Source organism: Muscardinus avellanarius (assembly GCF_963383645.1).
Source record: "Muscardinus avellanarius genome assembly, chromosome: 16".
NCBI classification, from domain to species: Eukaryota; Metazoa; Chordata; class Mammalia; order Rodentia; family Gliridae; genus Muscardinus; species Muscardinus avellanarius.
Window position 1 is genome coordinate 22,607,759 of NC_137802.1, and position 18,181 is coordinate 22,625,939.

At 46.2% G+C, this 18,181-nt stretch overlaps 1 protein-coding gene across 1 annotated transcript in view; it reads left to right on the plus strand.

The window, feature by feature from the left end:
- The window catches only part of PITPNA (phosphatidylinositol transfer protein alpha), a gene marked incomplete at both ends in the record, with an annotated part of 58,277 nt that extends 51,271 nt beyond the window's left edge, over positions 1–7,006 (plus strand). The window contains one exon of the mRNA XM_080712806.1: positions 6,962–7,006. Coding sequence (XP_080568932.1) covers positions 6,962–7,006 — 45 coding nt within the window. The remainder of the gene's footprint in view (positions 1–6,961) is intronic.
- Between the last annotated feature and the right edge of the window lie 11,175 nt (positions 7,007–18,181).

Genomic DNA, 18,181 nt, shown 5'->3' on the forward strand with positions numbered 1-18,181 from the left:
TATTCTTTATTTTGAAACCAGGTCTCACTGAGTTGCAGAGGGCCTCACTAAGTAGCTGAAGCTGTCCGCGAACCGCCATCCTCCGGTTTCAGCCTCCCGAATGCTGGGATTACAAGCGTGCGCCACCACACCCGGCCCCATTCCTATTTTTTATTCTTTACTTTGAAACAGGGTGTCACTGAGTTGCGAAGGACTTCACTAAGTATTAGCTGAGGCTGTCCGTGAACTGTGATCTTCCTGTCTCACCCTCCCAAGTGCCAGGATTATAAGTGTATGCCACTATGCCCAGCTCCCAGATAAATTTTATTTCTTGTTTGGAAAAAGGGTCTCACTAAATTGTTGAGAGTCTCAGTAAGTTGCTGAGGCTGTCCTTGACTGGTGATCCTCCAGTCTCAGCTTCCCTTGTGGGATTACAAGCATGCACCACATGTCCCACTTAATCTTTAATTTGAAACAAGGTCTCACTAGGCAAAGGGCCTTACTAAGTAGCTGAGGCTGACCATTAACCCACGGTCCTTCTCTCAAGACTTGGGGTCTCAGCCTCCCAGGTGCTAGGATTATAAACTTGTGCCTCTATGCCTGGCTTGTATGTTCTTTTGTTTTTGTTTTTGTGGTATAGTGGGTGGAACCCAGGGACATTCTACCTCTGAGCGACACCCCTAGCCCTATTTTTTATTCTTTTTCTTTGAAACAGGGTCTGAGTTACAAAGGGCCTCACTAAGTAATTGATGTTGTCCACGAACCACGATCCTGTCTCAGCCTCCCAAATGCCGGGATTACAAGCATGCCCCACCACGCCCTGCACCCCAAATTTCTTTACATACGTGTTTATAGCAGAAAAAAATATGTTCTGTAATCTATCATTACCGAATGTGTTTCCAAATAAAAAATAAAAAGGGCTGGGTATAGTTTGGAGGTGGAATACCTTCTGGGTTCAATCACTAGTGACACACAATTTAGAATGGTTTTCTGCTGGGTGAGGTGGTGAACACCTCTAATCCCAGCAACTCACAAGTTACAGGCCAGCTTCAGCAGTTTAGCAAGACCCTACCTCAAAAATTAAAAAGGGCTAGCCAGGTGTGGTGGTGCACGCTTGTAATCCCAGGGCTTGGGAGGCTGAGACAGGAGGATCACAGAGATTCGAAGCCAGCCTCAGCTACTTAGTGAGGCTCTCAACAACTTAGTGAGACCCTGTTACTAAATAAAATATAAAACAGGTCTGGGAATATAGCCTGGAGGTAGAAAAACCCCTGGGTTCCACCCTCAGTACCACACACACACACACACACACACACACACACACACACGTGTGTGTGTGTGTGTGTCTGTATGTGTGTGTGTGTGTGTGTGTATATATATATATATATATATATATATATATATATATATATACACATACACACATACATATACATATTTTAAAGAGGGCTTAAGCCAGGCATGTGGTGCATGCTTGTAATCCCAGCATTCGGGAGGCTGAGATAGGAGGCTCGCAGACAGCCTCAGGTAATTAGTGAGGCCCTTTGCAACTCAGTGAGACCTGGTTTCAAAAATAAAGAATAAAGCCAGGCATGGTGGCGCACGCTTGTAATCCCCACGCTTGGGAGGTGGAGACAGGAGGATCACGCAGGTTGGAGGCCAGCCTCGCTGGCTTAAGAGACCCTGTTTCCAAATAAAAAATATAAAATAGGTCTGGGAGTGTAGCCCAGAGGTAGAAGGGTTCCATCCCCAGTACCACCAAAAAAACAAAGAAAATAAAAGAAGAAAATAGGGCTGGGGTGTAGCTTAGAGGTAGAATGTCCCTGGATTCCATCCCAGTACCATAAAGTCCTCATCATCATCAAGTTAAAAAGGGACTGAGGAGAGCCTGGCGTGGTGGCATGGTACTTGTACCCTCCTAGTACTTGGGAGGCTGACACAGGATCTTGCAGGTTTGAAGCCAACCTCAGCAATTTATCGAGGCCCTCCACAACTTGAAACAGTTTCCAAATAAAGAATAAAAAGGGCTGGGGTTGTAGCTCAGGATAGAATGTCCCCAAGTTTCATCCCCAGTACCACACAATACACACATATATATAAAAATAAAATAGGCCGGGGGGGCCAGGAGTGGTGGCGCACGCTTGTAATCCTAGCGTTCGGGAGGCTGAGACTGGAGGCCCTCCGCAACTCAGTGAGACCCGGTTTCAAAATAAAGAATAAAAAATAGGGCAGAGGGTGTAGCTCGGAGGTTGAATTTCCCTGGGTCCCATCCCCACACCTGGAAAAAAAAAAATAGGCCTGGGGGATGTAGCTCAGAGGTAGAATTTCCATAAATTCAATCCCCAGTACCCGCCCCTAAAAACAAAAACAAAACACTCAAAAGGGCTGGAGGTATAGTTCTGTGGTAGAGTACCCCTGGGCTCAAACCCCAGTACTAGCGAAAAGATAGAATGGTTTTCTTTTTTTTTTTCTTTTTTTTGCAGTACTGGGGATGGAACCCAGGGGCATTCTACCTCCGAGCTACACCCCCAGTTCTATTTTTTATTCTTTATTTTGAAACAGGGTCTCACTGAGTTTTGGAGGGCCTCACTAAGTAGCTGAGGCTGTCCGCAAACCGCCATCTGGTTTAGCCTCCCGAATGCTGGGACTACAAGTGTGCGCCAACATGCCTAGCCTGTACAATGGTTTTCTAATAAGATTCCAAAATCCCACATATTTCAGACCTGTGTTTCTTCAGAAATGGTAGTTGTGGCTAATTTTTAGTGCCTTAAATTGTTTTTGTAACGACGTTTTTTGGTTGAACTTTTTGAGATTGGTGGGGGTACTGGGGATGGAACCCAGGGACATTGTAGCACTGAGCTATATTCCCAGCCTCATTTTAATCTTCATTTTGAAACAGGATTTCTCTAAATTTTGGAGAGCCTCACTAAGTTACTGAGGCTGGGCATAACCTCTGATCCTCCTGTCTCAGCCTTTCAAGTACTGGGATTATAAGTGTGTGCCACCACACCCAGCTTTCCTAAATCCCCTCCCTTTTTTTCTTTGGTAGTCCTGGGGGTGGAACCCAGGGGCTTTTCTACCTCCAGGCTATACTCCTAGACCGATTTTATACCTTATTTGGAAACAGGGTCTCACTAAGTTGCTGGGAGCCTCACAAGTAGTCAAGGCTGATTTAAAACCTATGCAATCTTCCTGTCTCAGCCTACCAAGTGCTGGGATTACAAGTGTGCGCTACCACACCGGGCTCCTAAACCCCTTTTTAAGATTATTATTATTTGGTACTAGAGATTGAACCCAGGGGTGTTCTACCTCCGAATTAACCCTCAGCCCTATTTTATTTTTCTGTTTTGAAACAGGGTCTCATTAAGTTGCTGAGGGCCTCACTATTTTGTTGAAGCTGACCTCAAACCTCATTCTTTTGACTCAGCCTCCCAAATACTGGAATTACAGACATGTGCTACCACACCCAGTTTCAGATGATTTTATTTTATTTTATTTTTTTGCAGTACTGGTGATGGAACCCAGGGGTGCTGTATCTCTCAGCTACACCCCCAGCCCTTTTTTTTTTAGTCTTTTTATTTATTTATTTATTTTTTTGGTGGTACTGGGGGTAGAACCCAGAGGCTTTCTACCTCCGGGCTATATTCCCAGACCTTTTTTTAAATATATATATTTTATTTGGAAACAGGGTCTCACTAAGTTGCTGAGAGCCTAAGTAGCTGAGGCTGGCTTGAACCTGTGTGATCCTCCTGTCTCAGCCTCCCAAGCGCGGGGATTACAAGCGTGCGCCACCACGCCTGGCTGTTTCAGATGATTTTTAAGATTCATGTACAGAGCCAGGCGTGGTGGCGCACGCTTGTAATTCCCGCGCTTGGGAGGCAGAGACAGGAGGATCGCGCAGGTTCTAAGCCAGCCGCGCGTGCTGGCTTAGGAGACCCTGTTTCCAAATATAAAATGTAAAAATAGGTCTGGGAGTATAGCCCGGAGGTAGAAGGGCTTCCAGGAACCCCAGTGCCACCAAAAAAAAAAAAAAAAAAAAAAAAAGATTCATGTACAGTTATAAGAAATAATGTAAACTGGGTGTGGTGGCACACTTATAATCCCAGTATTTGGGAGGAAGGCTGTGACAGAAGGATCGCAGGTTTACAGCCAGCCTCAGCAATTTAGTGAGGTCTTCTCAACTTAGTGAGATCCTGTTTAAAAATTAACGAATAAAATCAGGCTGGGGATGTAGAATGCCCCTGTGTTACATCCCTAGTACCACAAAAAACAAAACAGAAACATTTGTGTAGCCTTTACTTAATTCTGCCTATGGTAACATCTTGCAAACTACACTACACTATCATAACCAGGATATTGATACTTTTCCTGTTATTTTTTCAAATCAAAGGAGAATGTCTGTGTGTATCACTAGAGATTGAACTCCCAGGGACACTGCCTCCCAGCTACAACCCCAGCCCTATTTTTTTTTTTTTTTTTTTTTTTGTGTGTGTGTGTGTGTATTTCCAGACCTATTTTATATTTTATTTAGAAACAGGGTCTCACTAAGTAGCCTCGAACCTATGTGATCCTCCTGTCTCAACCTCCCAAGTACTGGGATTACAAACGTGCACCACCATGCCCAGCTTATTTTATTTTTACTTTGAAACAGAGTCTCGCTAGGTTGATGAAGTCTCACCACTTGAGACTGTCCTCGAACCTGTCTCAGCCTCCCATGTACTGGGATTACAAGCCAGTATCACCATGCCCAGCTTAATCAAAAGAATTTTTGATACTTCATTGTAAAAATAATTTTACAATTAAAATTATGATGGCACAGGCCTATATTCCCAATGCTGGGGAGGCAGAGACAGGAAGATTATAGGTTCATGGCCAGCCTCAGCAGTTTAGCCAAGCCCTCCAAAACTTATTAAAAAAAAAAAAAAAAAAGACAGGGCTATGAGTATAGTTCAAAGGTAGAATGCCTTTTGATTCAATACCTAGTACCACACACACATAAAAAAAAAATCTAAAGAAATAGAAAAACATATTTTTTAAAAAGTTAATCCCTTTAATTCCAGCTATTTGGGTGGCTAAGGCAAGAGGACTGCAAGTTCCAGGCCCGCCTCAGCAATTTAGTTAGACCCAGTCTCAAAATAAAAAGGGACTGGCCGGGCATGGTGGCTCACACACACTTGTGATTCCAGTACTTGGGAGGCTGAGGCAGGAAGGTCCTGTTCCTGGAAGGGTCTGCTACTTAGTGAGGCCTTCTGCAGCTTAGTGAGACTTTGTTTCAAAAATAAAGAATAAAAAAATCAAGCTGTGGGTACAGCTCCTAGATAGAATGCCCCTAGGCACTGCAAAATAAATAAATAAATAAATAAATAAATAAATAAATAAATAAATAAATAAGATGTGGTTCAGCAGTAGAGCACCACTGGGTTCAGTCCCCAGTATTGCCATCCTCCATTGGAACAATCCCATTGGAACAATCCTGGCCTCATTCCATTGTGGAAACCCGTTAACAAAACAAAAAATAGGATGTGTTTCTATTTTCATGTTCATTAGCTATATGTAAAGCCCACATTGGCTGGATCTTAGAAATACCACAAACATCAGATAAATGTGTCATACTACATACGCACCAGAAAACAGGAAATAACCTTTATTTTTTTTTAATTTTGTAGTCCTGGAGATGAAACCCAGGGACATCCTACCTTTGAGTTACACCCTAGCCCTATTTTAGTTTTTATTTGGAAATATGGCCTCACTAAGTGGCAGAGGACCTAAGTTGTTGAGGCTGGCTGCAAATATGCAATCCTCCTGTCTCAGCCTCCCAAGTACTGGGATTACAGATGTTCATCACTATGCATGGCTAGGAAATAGCCATTCTTGAAGCATTTTGCCATAAGAATAAAGCAATGGGCCGGGTGAAGTGGTGCACACTTGTAATCCCAATACTTGGGAGGCTGAGACCGGAGGACCACAGGTTCACAGCCAACCTCAGCAATTTAAGGACACCCTATTTCAAAATAAAAATAGGCCGGGCGTGGTGGCGCACGCTTGTAATCCCAGCATTCGGGAGGCTGAGACCGGAGTATCGCGGTTCGCGGACAGCCTCAGCTACTTAGTGAGGCCCTCTGCAACTCAGTGAGACCCGGTTTCAAAATAAAGAATAAAAAATAGGGCAGGGGGTGTAGCTCGGAGGTCAAGTGCCCCTGGGTTCCATCCCCAGACCCGCAAAAATAAATAAATAAATAAATAAATAAATAAATAAATAAATAAAAATAAAAATAAAAATAGGGCTAGGGTGTACTCATTCAAGTCATCCCTCCATGCCAGTCTAGTATGGAGCTGTACCTATCCTCTGTATTTCTATCTTTTAATAAAAAAAATAAAAAGTAGCCAGGCGTGGTGGCGCACGCTTGTCATCCCCGCACTTGGGAGGCTGAGACAGGAGGATCGCACAGGTTCGAAGCCAGCCTCAGCTACTTAGTGAGGCTCTCAGCAACCTAGTGAGACCCTGTTTCCAAATAAAATATAAAAAAGGTCTGGGAGTATAGCCCGGAGGTAGAAAGCATCTGGGTTCCACCCCCCAGTACCACCAAAATAAATAAATAAATATAAAAAATAAAAATGGGGCTAGAGGTATAGCTCAGAGGTAGAAAATCCCTGGGTTCAATCTACAGTAGCACAAAAAATAAGAAATTAGTAAGTAAAAAAAAATAAAAATAAAAAGGGCTGGGGGTGTAGCACAGAGGTAGAATGCCCCTGGGTTCAATTCCTAGTAACACACAGGAAGCAGAACCTGGTTTCATATTAGTAAATTTAGTAAGCTGGCATAAAAGGTGGGACCAGTGATGGCTTATAAATGGTAATTTGGAGTTTTGCTTTTGTGCTCCAGAGTGTTCTCTCCTGTGTATGGGCAGGGTTAAGAGGGTGGACATATTTACAGTGGTGTTCCATTGGCAGAAAGGGCATTCAGTTTTCTCTTCTCTTCCAGATGAGACAGAAGGACCCAGTGAAAGGCATGACAGCAGATGACTAGTGCTGCCCCTGCACCGTACGTACCTCGCGTACCTTGCCTCGCTGCGCGCGCCATGAACTAAAACTGGTTTGGGTCCTCAAGGCCTCATAGGGTCAGAAACCTACCTTCATTCCTCATCCTCCATCCCAGCAATGCTTTTTGCTGTGTTAAACAGAAAGTTCTTGGGCTTACAATGAAATGGATTCTGGCTATATTAGGACATTTTTAGGGACATGTTTTATAAAGAGGCACCCAGCTGGGCGTGGTGGTACATGCCTGTAATCCCAGTACTTGGGAGGCTGAGACAGGAGGATCACAGGTTCAAAGCCAGCCTCAGCAATTTAGCAAGGCTCTGGGCAACTTAGCAAGACCCTGTAACCAAATAAAAAATAAAATAGAGCTGGGGATATAGCTTGGAGGTAAAAATGCCCCTGGGTTCAATCCCCAGCATCAGCAGCACCAACATATACACACCCACACCCCAGGTACTTTGAAGTAAAATGGCCCTGGGTTCAACTCCAGCAGCAGCAGCAGCAACACTACCAACATACACACAGACACAGGCACAGGCGGGTCCCACCTACTTAGACAGACAGGTGGAGGGCCATGGATGCAGAAGCAGAGTTCGCATGCCACTCATTACGCCTTCTCTAGTAACTTGAGCCATCTCAAGCTGAAGTTGGCATCCTGGGGTACATCCTCATGCCAGAAGTTTCTAGCTCTCAAAGCCTGGCTGGCATTCCCTATCTTTCTCTTGTCTGTTGGACAGACAGCTTTTCTTAGCATTAATCATTATGTCTGGCACTTCATTTCCTTCTTTATACTCCCCAGTCCCACAGGAGTTGCTGGGGGAATGTTTCTACCCAGATCACAGAGCAGGAGTAGGTGTGCTTTATTTAACATTTTCACTTTACCCCAAGGCTCTTCCTTCTATTAGCCTGATATTGGTTCCCCAGTCCCTTCAAACTCACATTATTCCAGCAGTTCAGAGGGGTCTTGATCATAGAAGGAAAAGCCTGATCCTGCTCCCAGTTAGACTCTTGAGAGATAATTATTTGATAAAATAAAAACTGAAAGCTAAGCCGAGTATGGTGGCACATGCCTGTAATCCTAATACTTGTGAGGCTGAGACAGGAGGATTGCAGGCTTGAGGACAGCCTCAGCAAGTAGTGAGACTCTAAGCAACCTAGCGAGACCCCATTTCAAAATAAAATTTCAAATATAGGGCTGAGGGTGTAGGTCAGAGGTACAATGTCCCTGGGTTCAATGTCCTGTCTATCTGTCCGTCTCTCTTGCACACACACACACACACACAGAAAGCTAGTCACAATAGCATATACTTGTAATGGCAACTCAGGAGGCTAAGACAAGTGGCTCCCATGTTCCAGGCCAGCCTGGGCAACTTACTAGAAGATAAGGGTTGGAGATGTACTTCAGAGGTAGAACACTCCTCTCCAATCCCCCAGAACCACAAAAACAACAAATAAATTAAAAATTGGCTTTTCTGTAGTATCAAGAAGCCAAGGAGGCCTAAGGTCTCACCACCAATGACACAAACCCCTGCTGTGTGTGCGTGTGTGTGTGTGTGTGTGTGTGTGTGTGGTACTGGGGAAGGAACCCAGGGATATTCTACCTCCAAGCTATACCCCAAATCCTATTTTTTATTCTTTATTTTGAAACAGGGTCTCACTGAGTTGCAAAGGGCCTCACTAAGTAGGTGAGGCTAGTTGTGAACCTGGATCCTCCTGTCTCAGCCTCCGGAATGCTGGGATTACAAGCGTGCACCACCACGTCCCGCTACCTCTGCACTCTTGCTGCCTGTGCTCTTAAAGCAACTTTTGGGGAGATAGAAGTGTGAGACTGCATGCATCATTCCAGCCACACCAGCTCCCAGTCACTTCTGGGCCTTAGTTCCCTCTCCCCACTCCCCTCCCCACCAGCTGGCATCCTTCCTTTTGAAATTCCTCCACTCAAGATGATTTACAATGTGCTTCTGTTTTCCCCTGTTGCTTCCTTAATAATTGTATTTCTCTTCTAGTTTTGCAAGACAGTGGTCAACAGGAAGGCCCAGCAGCTCCACCCTCCTGAGTGACAGGCCATCTTCGGACGCAGCCTTTCTGTGCCCATTCTTCAGGCAACTTTCAATCCCCTACTGTAGCTAATTCTAGATGCCCTTTATTATTGTGAACAAATAGACCGTCTGGTATTACAAAGCCCATGTGTTCGGGAGCCTGCTCCTCTGAGATATGTGGTGTGTAGGTTGCTGTATTTACAGCTCCTCCCTCTCTCTCCATTGTGTTCTGACCCATTTCTGTGTGTGCCCCCACCTTTATTTCCAAGTGACATTTTTTAGTCTTTCAAAATAGCTGCCTTTTGTATTGTGGTGATTTAAGTTCGTTTGTTTTCAATGTTGGGATTGAGGCATTTCACTTCCTGGGAAGATCCTCGCAATTTCTAGTGTTCACCTGGGGAGAGAGGATGGGTCAGAAGTACAGAGCCCCTATTCACTTCCGCAGACTAGCAGTGTGGCTTCATAACAACTCCGACTTTTCCCAGTAGCCCATTGTTAGAGTGCACCAAGGAGGTGCCCAAGGCCCAGCCAGACTCTTTTTAAGAAAACTTGACAAATATTAATAACCCCTGACCCAGTCATTACATCTCTGGTCACTGTTCTTATGAACAACTTTGGCTTCTTGGCCCTCCTGTTGCCCACTCTGTCTAAATCTCTCTGCAGAGCCTACAAGACACCCAGATCACCTCTATACCTGGAGAGAATGGTCTAGTGTGGCCCTTAGAATTGAGTCTGCCCTGTAGTTACCAACTGTCTGACCCCGGAGGAGCTCTGTATGTATATGCTCCTCTTTCTTCCCTTCGGGCTGGTGCTGCCACTCAGCAATAATCCTCTCTTCTCTATGCTTTCTTAGATCCCTGTCCTCTGTCTTTGAGACTGGTGAGGATGCAAGAATCCTGATTTTTTTCATGCTGCGCAAAATGAGCATGTAAAAAGTTATTTTTCCCAGCGAAACATGTACCTTCTTCTCTCCAATCACTGGAAAGGAATTTGGGGATCACAAATTCAGCTCAACCTGCCACCATGCTGAATTCTGTCCTGGACAATCAAAAGCAAGCAGTGATCATAGTATAGGACTCTTTGAAAGTAGGCTGTGAAGTCCAGGATCCAGGGGAGAACATGCTGAGTGCTTCCTAGTTCCTACAATTTAGCAGAACCTGAGTATGGCTTCCTGGTGACAGAAGCTAAGATAGCCTTGGTGTCACATGACATTCCCAAGCCTCATGAAGTATATCAGCAGCGATCCAAGCCCACACAAACCTGGATGTGTCTACATATGAGAGACCATCTCTGTTGGAGCGAGAAGTGGGACAGGATAATTTATCCTTGTGTTTAGTCAGCTTGTTTGCCTTACTCATTTCTAAGTGCAATAAGGGAGTATCTCACAGGATTGTGCCTGTAACATCCTGATGGATGCTTCCCTGTGGCCCTCCTGGGGCAAAGGTGGACAGATTCAGACCTGTTAGCATGGTTAGCTCTGACCGTCACTGAGGTTCCATTGGGACGTCTAGACATCTTCCTCTATTAATCTCCTCACCTTGTAGGGACTTTGTAGTAATGGACCCGGGGCATTTTAACTGATGACTACCATCTCAACTGATGGTAGCATGTATTGGGCTAGGTAAGCTGGAGAAGAGGCATTCCTACTAGAGAAAAAGGTTTGCCTACAAGCTTTCTAATACCTATTAATTATAGCTGTGCTTAAATATTTTTTTCTTTGTTCATCAACTAGGTCCAGATGTAGGTAATCTTGGGAGAAATTGATACTCTAAGAAGCAGACAGTTGTTTATGTGGTGTGAGGGCCAGATGTTAGTTTCCTTCAGCTCTTCTTTAAGTAAAGATCCACACACATCAGCTCTAGTGGGGGCTCACGCTGCCTTTTCTGTCCTCTCCCACCTGTTGCTCCATCTGAAAGCACCAAAATGAGCTGAGCTAGAATTTCCTGAGATCGTCTGGATCTCCTGCCCACATACACTAAAGGAGGGATGTCCCGTCTATTCCATCCCGATGGATGGTGTTGCTGCTGGGCAACAGTGTTAGCTTCTTTTAAGTGCCCCCTTTCCTTCCTCACCCACACCCAAACTGACTAGCATTCAGAGGGGCTTGTGATCAGCTCCAGGGATAATACCTGAAGGTGCACCATGGCCCTTCAGACCAGCTGCTTCCATTAGATTTCCAGGGTCTAAGTCCCAGCTGAAAGCAGCAGTGCCTCTGCACGAGGGCTGCTGGGCTCTGGCCTTCTCATGGAGAGAGGTCAGGGACAGGGTCAGTATTGTGGGCACATGTATAATCTTCCCAAGTTCTCCTTTTACAGTCCCTACTGGGACTCCTTGACTTATTTTGGTTGGTTCCTAGTGCTACTTCTTTTACAAATTACACTTTGTAGAACTGATTAGGTTACCTAGTTTATTTAATGTGAGTTTGTGCCTTTTTGTCTCAATCTTCCAATACAGGTATATTGGGGAAAAAGCAGTCTAATAAAATCCTAGACAGAGCTTTCTGGAGTCCCAACTTATTGATGTGCTTATGTCTGTTTTACAACTTAGCCTTATACTCTGTTGGTATCCCCCATTTTACCAGGGCAGGGTTAGGAAAAGGTACACTGATCTCTCTGAAAATTGTTTTAGGAGCTGGGTGCATGCTTCTAATCTCAGCGCTTGAGAGGCTGAAACAGGAGGATCACACAGGTTGGAAGCCAGCCTCAGCTACTTAGTGAGGCTCTCAGCAAGTCAGTGAGACCGTTTCAAAATAAAATATAGCCGGGCGTGGTGGTGCACACTTGTAATCCTTGTGCTTGGGAGGTGGAGACAGGAGGATCGTGCAGGTTCGAAGCCAGCCACGCTGGCTTAAGAGACCCTGTTTCCAAATTTTAAAAGTATAAAAATAGGTCTGGGAGTGTAGCCCTGAGGTAGAAGGGCTTCTAGGAACCCCAGTACCACCAAAATATATAATAATAATTAATATAATAATAATATAACGAAACAACAAATAAATATAATATATAGGTAGGGGGTGTAGCCCAGAGGTAAAAGGCCCCTGGGTTCCATCCCAAGGATCACAAAAAGGAAAGAAGAAAGAAAAGAAAAGAAAGAAAGAAAGAAAAATGTTTTGGGTGGATATTCACAAATTAAGTTTTTGATATTTAGCCATTTTCTTTTTTCCTTTTTTTGTTTTGGTGGTACTTGGGGTGACACTCAGGAACCCTCTACCTCCAGGGCTACATTATTTTACCCCTAGACCTACATTATTTTTTATTTGGAAACAAGGTCTCACTAAGTTGCTAAGAGCCTCACTAAACCTTCAATCATCCTATCTCAGCTTCCCGTGTACTGGGATTACAGGTGTGAACCACCATACCCGGCTATTTTTACCCATTTTCTACTGGCAGTATTTCCTTTTTTGCCTGTCTTCCCCTCTTCATTTATTTATTTATTTATTTATTTATTGTGGTACTGGGGATGGAACCTAGAGGCATTCTTCCTCTGAGCTAAAAAAAAGGACCCCCAGTCCTTTTTTTCTGTGTGTGTGTGGGTCTGGGGATGGAAACCAGGGGCATTCTACCTCCAAGCTACACCCCCAGCCCTATATTCTTTATTTTGAAACAGGGTCTCACTGAGTTGCAAAAGGCCTCACTAAGTAGTAGCTGAGGCTGTCTGCCAACCGGGATCCTCCTGTCTCAGCTTCCCAAATGCTAGGATTACAAGCATATGCCACCATGCCCGACTCCAGTCCTATTTTTTATACTTTATTTTGAAACAAGATCTCACTGAGTTGCAAAGGGCCTAAGTAGTAGCTGAGGCGGTCCACGAACTGTGATCCTGCTGTCTCGTCCTCCCAAATGCATGTGCCACCGTGCCTGGCCATATCTCCCTTTATCTACCACTCCAAGCAAAACAAGGCAGATGTGTTTTAGGGATTTTTTTTTTTAAGTCAGGGTCAGTGTTGCCCAGGTTGGCCTCAAATTCCTGGGCATAAACAGTTCAACCCCAGCCTCCTAAGTATCAGGGACTACAGGCATGTTGGTCTAAAGTAGGAATCCTTAACCTGGTTTCTAGCCAAGCCTGGTGGCCCACTACTGTAATTCCAGTACTTGGGAGGCTGGGACAGGAGGATTACCAGTTTGAGGTCAACCACAGCAACTTAATGTTTCAAATTAAAAATAAAAGAGCAGCCAAGCGTGGTGGCGCACACTTGTAATTCCCGCGCTTGGGAGGCTGAGACAGGAGGATCGCACAGGTTCAAAGCCAGCCTCAGCTACTTAGTGAGGCTCTCAGCAACTTAGTGAGAGCCTGTTTCCAAATAAAATATAAAATAGGTCTGGGAGTGTAGCCCAGAGGTAGAAAGCCTCTGGGGTTCCACCCCTAGCACCACCAAAAAATAAAAAATAAAAAAAAATAAAGCTGGGGAGGCCTCGGGACCAGGGACAGCAGTCTAGGCCTACCCCCTTCTTTCCCCGTCAGGTTCCTCCCCCAAGCCGGCAGCTCCGATTCGGTCACAGTTAGCGATACTCCCGGAGCGGGGCGGCCCACGCGTCCCCCTCACCTGAGCTGCTTCTGGCTTCTGGGCTCGGACAGCTTCTGAGGGTTCCCGGACGTGATGGCCCACGCATTTGTTTTTTTGTTTTGTTTTGTTTTTTTGGTGGTACTGGGGTTCCTGGAAGCCCTTCTACCTCCGGGCTACACTCCCAGACCTATTTTATATTTTTATTTGGAAACAGGGTCTCCTAAACCAGCAAGTGCGGCTGGCTTCGAACCTGCGTGATCCTCCTGTCTCTGCCTCCCAAGCGCGGGGATTACAAGCGTGCGCCACCACGCCCGGTAAGGCCCACGCATTTGGGAGGCTGAGACAGGAGGCTCCTGATTTGTGGACAGCCGCAGCTGCTCAGCCTTTGCAACTGTGAGACCCTGTTTAAAATAAAATATAGGGCTGTGGGTGTAGCTTGGAGGTAGAATATGCCCCTGGATTCCATCTCCAGTACCAATAAATAAAAGCTAGCCGAGCATAAGTTTGAAGCCAGCCTCGGCTACTTAGTGAGGCTCTCAGCAACTTAGACCCAGTTTCCAAACAAAATAAGTCTGGGAGTGTAGCTCAGAGGTAGAAGGGCCATGCGTTCCATCCCCAGTACCACCAAAAATAAAAAAAGGGCTAGAAGTGTAGCTTGGAGGAAGAATGTCCCTGGGTTCAATATACAGTAACAACAAAAGACACCTTAACCTTGGTCTCTGGACCTAAGAAATTCATTAAGTTCGTAAAACTTATTCTTCTAGGAAGTCATGGCGTCCAAACTAATACCGCGTATTCCTCACCCGCCCCTCAAATTATTAGGAACCAAAGATTGGAAGAAAATCACAGTGAATCTTTGGCAAGATAATCTTAATGTTTACTTAAGATTACAGACCAAAGAGAAACAGTGCCTTACTGTATATATTGGGAGGGTTCCCACTGGGGTTGAACCCAGGGGCGCTCAGTCACCGAGCCATGCCCCAGCCCTTTCAACTTTTTATTTAGAAACAAGGTGTAAGTTATCGCGTGCTGGCCTCCAAACTGCGATCCTCCAGGCTCAGCCTCCCAGCTACGAGAATTACAGGTGTGGGTCACGGCGACCGGATAAAGGCTTGCTTTTCATTCACTAAAGTGGTTTGGCTCTTTTTCCAAGAGTCCAGGACCCCAAGCACCCCTTGTTTAGTAGTAGATAAAACGAGTTCGAAAAGCGAAAATTACTTAAAAGTGGGAGAATTAAATGAAGGCACTTCGTGAGCAATGTGACTGTCGTGGGGACAGGAATTACCTGCAGTGGGGGGGAGCGCGGGCCCCCAACCCCGTCTGCCTGCCCCCGGGTTCAGCCAGAGGACTGGCGAGATGTCCCGGAGCGACAGCGAACCGCGGCGCCCACAACAGCCAGCGGCGACTTCCGCCGGAAGACGACGCGGCCGCGCGCGGGGCAGGCCGGGAAGGACCCGCCCCCGGCGCGGGCGGGGCCTCCGGCTCGGGGGGTCTCGCGTGGAGAAGAGTCCCGCCTCCTCCCTTCCACCACCCGGAGCCCTCGGCGTGTCAAGACCCGCCCCTTACGGAAGCCGAAGTGAGCGGCGAGAGTACGGAAGAAAAACAACCCGGAGCGGGCGAGGCGGCAGCGACCTGCCCGCGGAGGGGCGGCCCGGGCGGGGGCTCGCCGGGGCGGGTGGACCCGAGGTTGCCGGCCCCCCGCGAGGGGATGGCGTCCGGGAACCCTCAGAAGCTGTCCGAGCCCAGAAGCCAGAAGCAGCTCAGGTGAGGGGGACGCGTGGGCCGCCCCGCTCCGGGAGTATCGCTAACTGTGACCGAATCGGAGCTGCCGGCTTGGGGGAGGAACCTGACGGGGAAAGAAGGGGGTAGGCCTAGACTGCTGTCCCTGGTCCCGAGGCCTCCCCAGCTCTCCCAGGCCAGTGGCGAATGAAGTACGTTGGCTCTGAGCCTCGCGCCTCATCTAAACTTAGGCCGCTGAGCGCGTTCCCGCTGGGGCACCCCGAGTAGGTTTCCAGTTGCTTTCTGGGGAGACAACTGTGTTGGGCTGTTAAGTTCATACCAAAGTATTCGCTCCTTAGCTCTAGAGTAGACATCTTGTACCTGCATGTCATCTGCACAGACCTCATGGGACCTGTCTGATCCCATTATAACCTCCGGAAATCCGAAATCAGATTTAGGTAAGACACTTTAGTGAAGTGAGCCTGGTCCCATGCTTGCTCTCTTACGAGGAACAACGCTGATCAGCAACTTAGAGTAAGTCACGATGCATGGATTTGAGGCTAATCATCTGACCTCAGTAGGAACAAGAAATCCTGAGTTTTGCTCTGTCAGTTAAAGCAGGTCTGTGGGAAAACAAGGAGCTTTAATCCTCTGTTGGACAGCAGGGGGAGATCGTAAACAAATGAAGTATTGTCATCTCTCAAGAGTTCCTGAGAAGGTGCATTTTCAATTTAATGTTCATAGGGAGGGGCAGGAAGTTGCCTTAAGCTTGCCAAGAATTTCAAGTCATGCTGTTTAGAACGTGGACCTCTAAGAACAGGATCTGATGGAGAAAAGATGTTTTGGAACAACCTGACCCCTCATTGCTCTCCCCTCCCCAATTCTGGATCTTCACCTTCTGCAGTTGTTCCTAGGACTCATAGTATCTCTGGGACTCGGAGGAAGCTTGTTGGCTTTTCTTGATCACTGTGAGGTCTACAGCTCCCGCCTGCTCTGTACTCAGCACTCTGAACATCCTTGAAATGTTCAGTTGAGATCTACAAGTCTCTCTTTCCTCTGAGTTACTAATGTGAAACAATATTGTTGAGAGCTGCTGATCTAGTTCTCTTGATTTTCTGGGACTTGCATGGACCTGAGATGGAGAATGCTATATAGCTAATTTCTCTTCCCAAGAGAGGGTAGACTCTAGAGATGTTGAGAATCCTATTACTTAGAAGCTTCTCCTTAGACTCCCTGATGGGCTTCACAGAAGTTGTTGTGCATGAATAATCCGCTAGAAAGGAATGAAAAAGGGATGTGGTGATGTTATCTCTTTTATTTTTTAATTTTCCCTGTCTTGAGCCAAGTGTGGTGGCACATTCCTGTAATCTCAGTATTTGGGAGGCTTAGACAGGAGGATGGAAGGTTCAAAGATAACCTTGGCAAGTAGTGAGACTCTCATCAACCCGGTGAGACCATATTTCAAAAAATAAAAATAAAACAGGGCTGGGGATGTTGTTCAGAAGTAGAATGCCTCTGGGTTTAATCCCAGTGCCGCTGGGCGTGGTGGCGCACGCTTGTAATCCCCGCGCTTGGGAGGCAGAGACAGGAGGATCGCGCAGGTTCGAAGCCAGCCGTGCGCTGGCTTAGGAGACCCTGTTTCCAAAATGAAAATGTAAAAATAGGTCTGGGAGTGTAGCCCCGAGGTAGAAGGGCTTCCAGGAACCCCAGTACCACCAAATAAATAAATAAATAACTAAATAATCCCAGTGCCAAAAAATATTTTTAAACAATAATTTTCCCTGTTTCTATAACTCTGAGGCCACTTATAAGGTGTAAGGAATAGTCTGAATCCCCCAGGGCTTCCTGATAGTCCTTTTTTTTGGGGGGGGTGGGATTGAACCTAGAGGCATTCTATCTCCAAGCTATACCCCCAACCCAATTTTACTTCTTTATTTGGAAACACGTTCTCATTAGGTTTCTTTTTTTATTTCTCTTTCTTTCTTTCTTCCTTTCTTTCTTTCTTTTTTTTTTTTTTTTTTGTGTGTGTGTGTGATACTGAGAGTGGAACCCAGGGGCTTTTCTACCTCCGGGCTACACTCCTAGACCTATTTTATACTTTATTTGGAAACAGGGGCTCATTAAGTTGCTGAGAGCCTCACTAAATAGCCGAGGCTGGCTTTGAAACTGTGTGATCCTCCTGTCTCAGGCTCCCAAATGCCGGAATTACAAGCGTGTGCTTTCACACCCAGCTCTTCATTAGATTTCTAAGAGCCTCCCTACATTGCCAAGGCTGGCTTTGAACCTGTGATCCTCCTGTGTCAGTCTCCCGACTATGAGGATTACAAGTGTTCGCCACCACGCCTAGGCCTGGAGTGGTGGTAGACTGATCCACTGATGATTGCTGAGGTGTGTATGGCTAAAGGAGCTGATTAATTAGTAAACCCTTGGCTGTCCACCCCCACTTCCTTTGCCTGATTAAAAGCTTTGACATTCCCTTTGGCAGCTCTTGTTGCCAGGTGTGAACAGCTATGGACCTGCATGGAAGTGCCAGTTCAGGGCAGATTCCTGCTTTAGGAAGCAAAAGTGAAGATGAAGAGCTTATAGATCACTGTTCCTTTTCCTACCAACAGATATAGAAACACATTTCCCATTATCACTGTAATAGATCATGGGGCAGCCATTAGCAGGACTAGACTCTTGTCCGTTATCTTGACAAGGTATTAGACTCCTTCCTCTATGACTTCCCTTTGCATCCCTTCCGCAGTGTACATGTTGTGACATGGAATGTGGCCTCAGCTTCACCCCCTCTAGACCTCGGTGACCTGCTTTGCCTGAATGAACAGAACCTGAATCTGGACATGTATGTCATTGGGTAGGTGTCTTCAGAGCCCACTCATCCATCCCTCTACCCCTTGTGAGG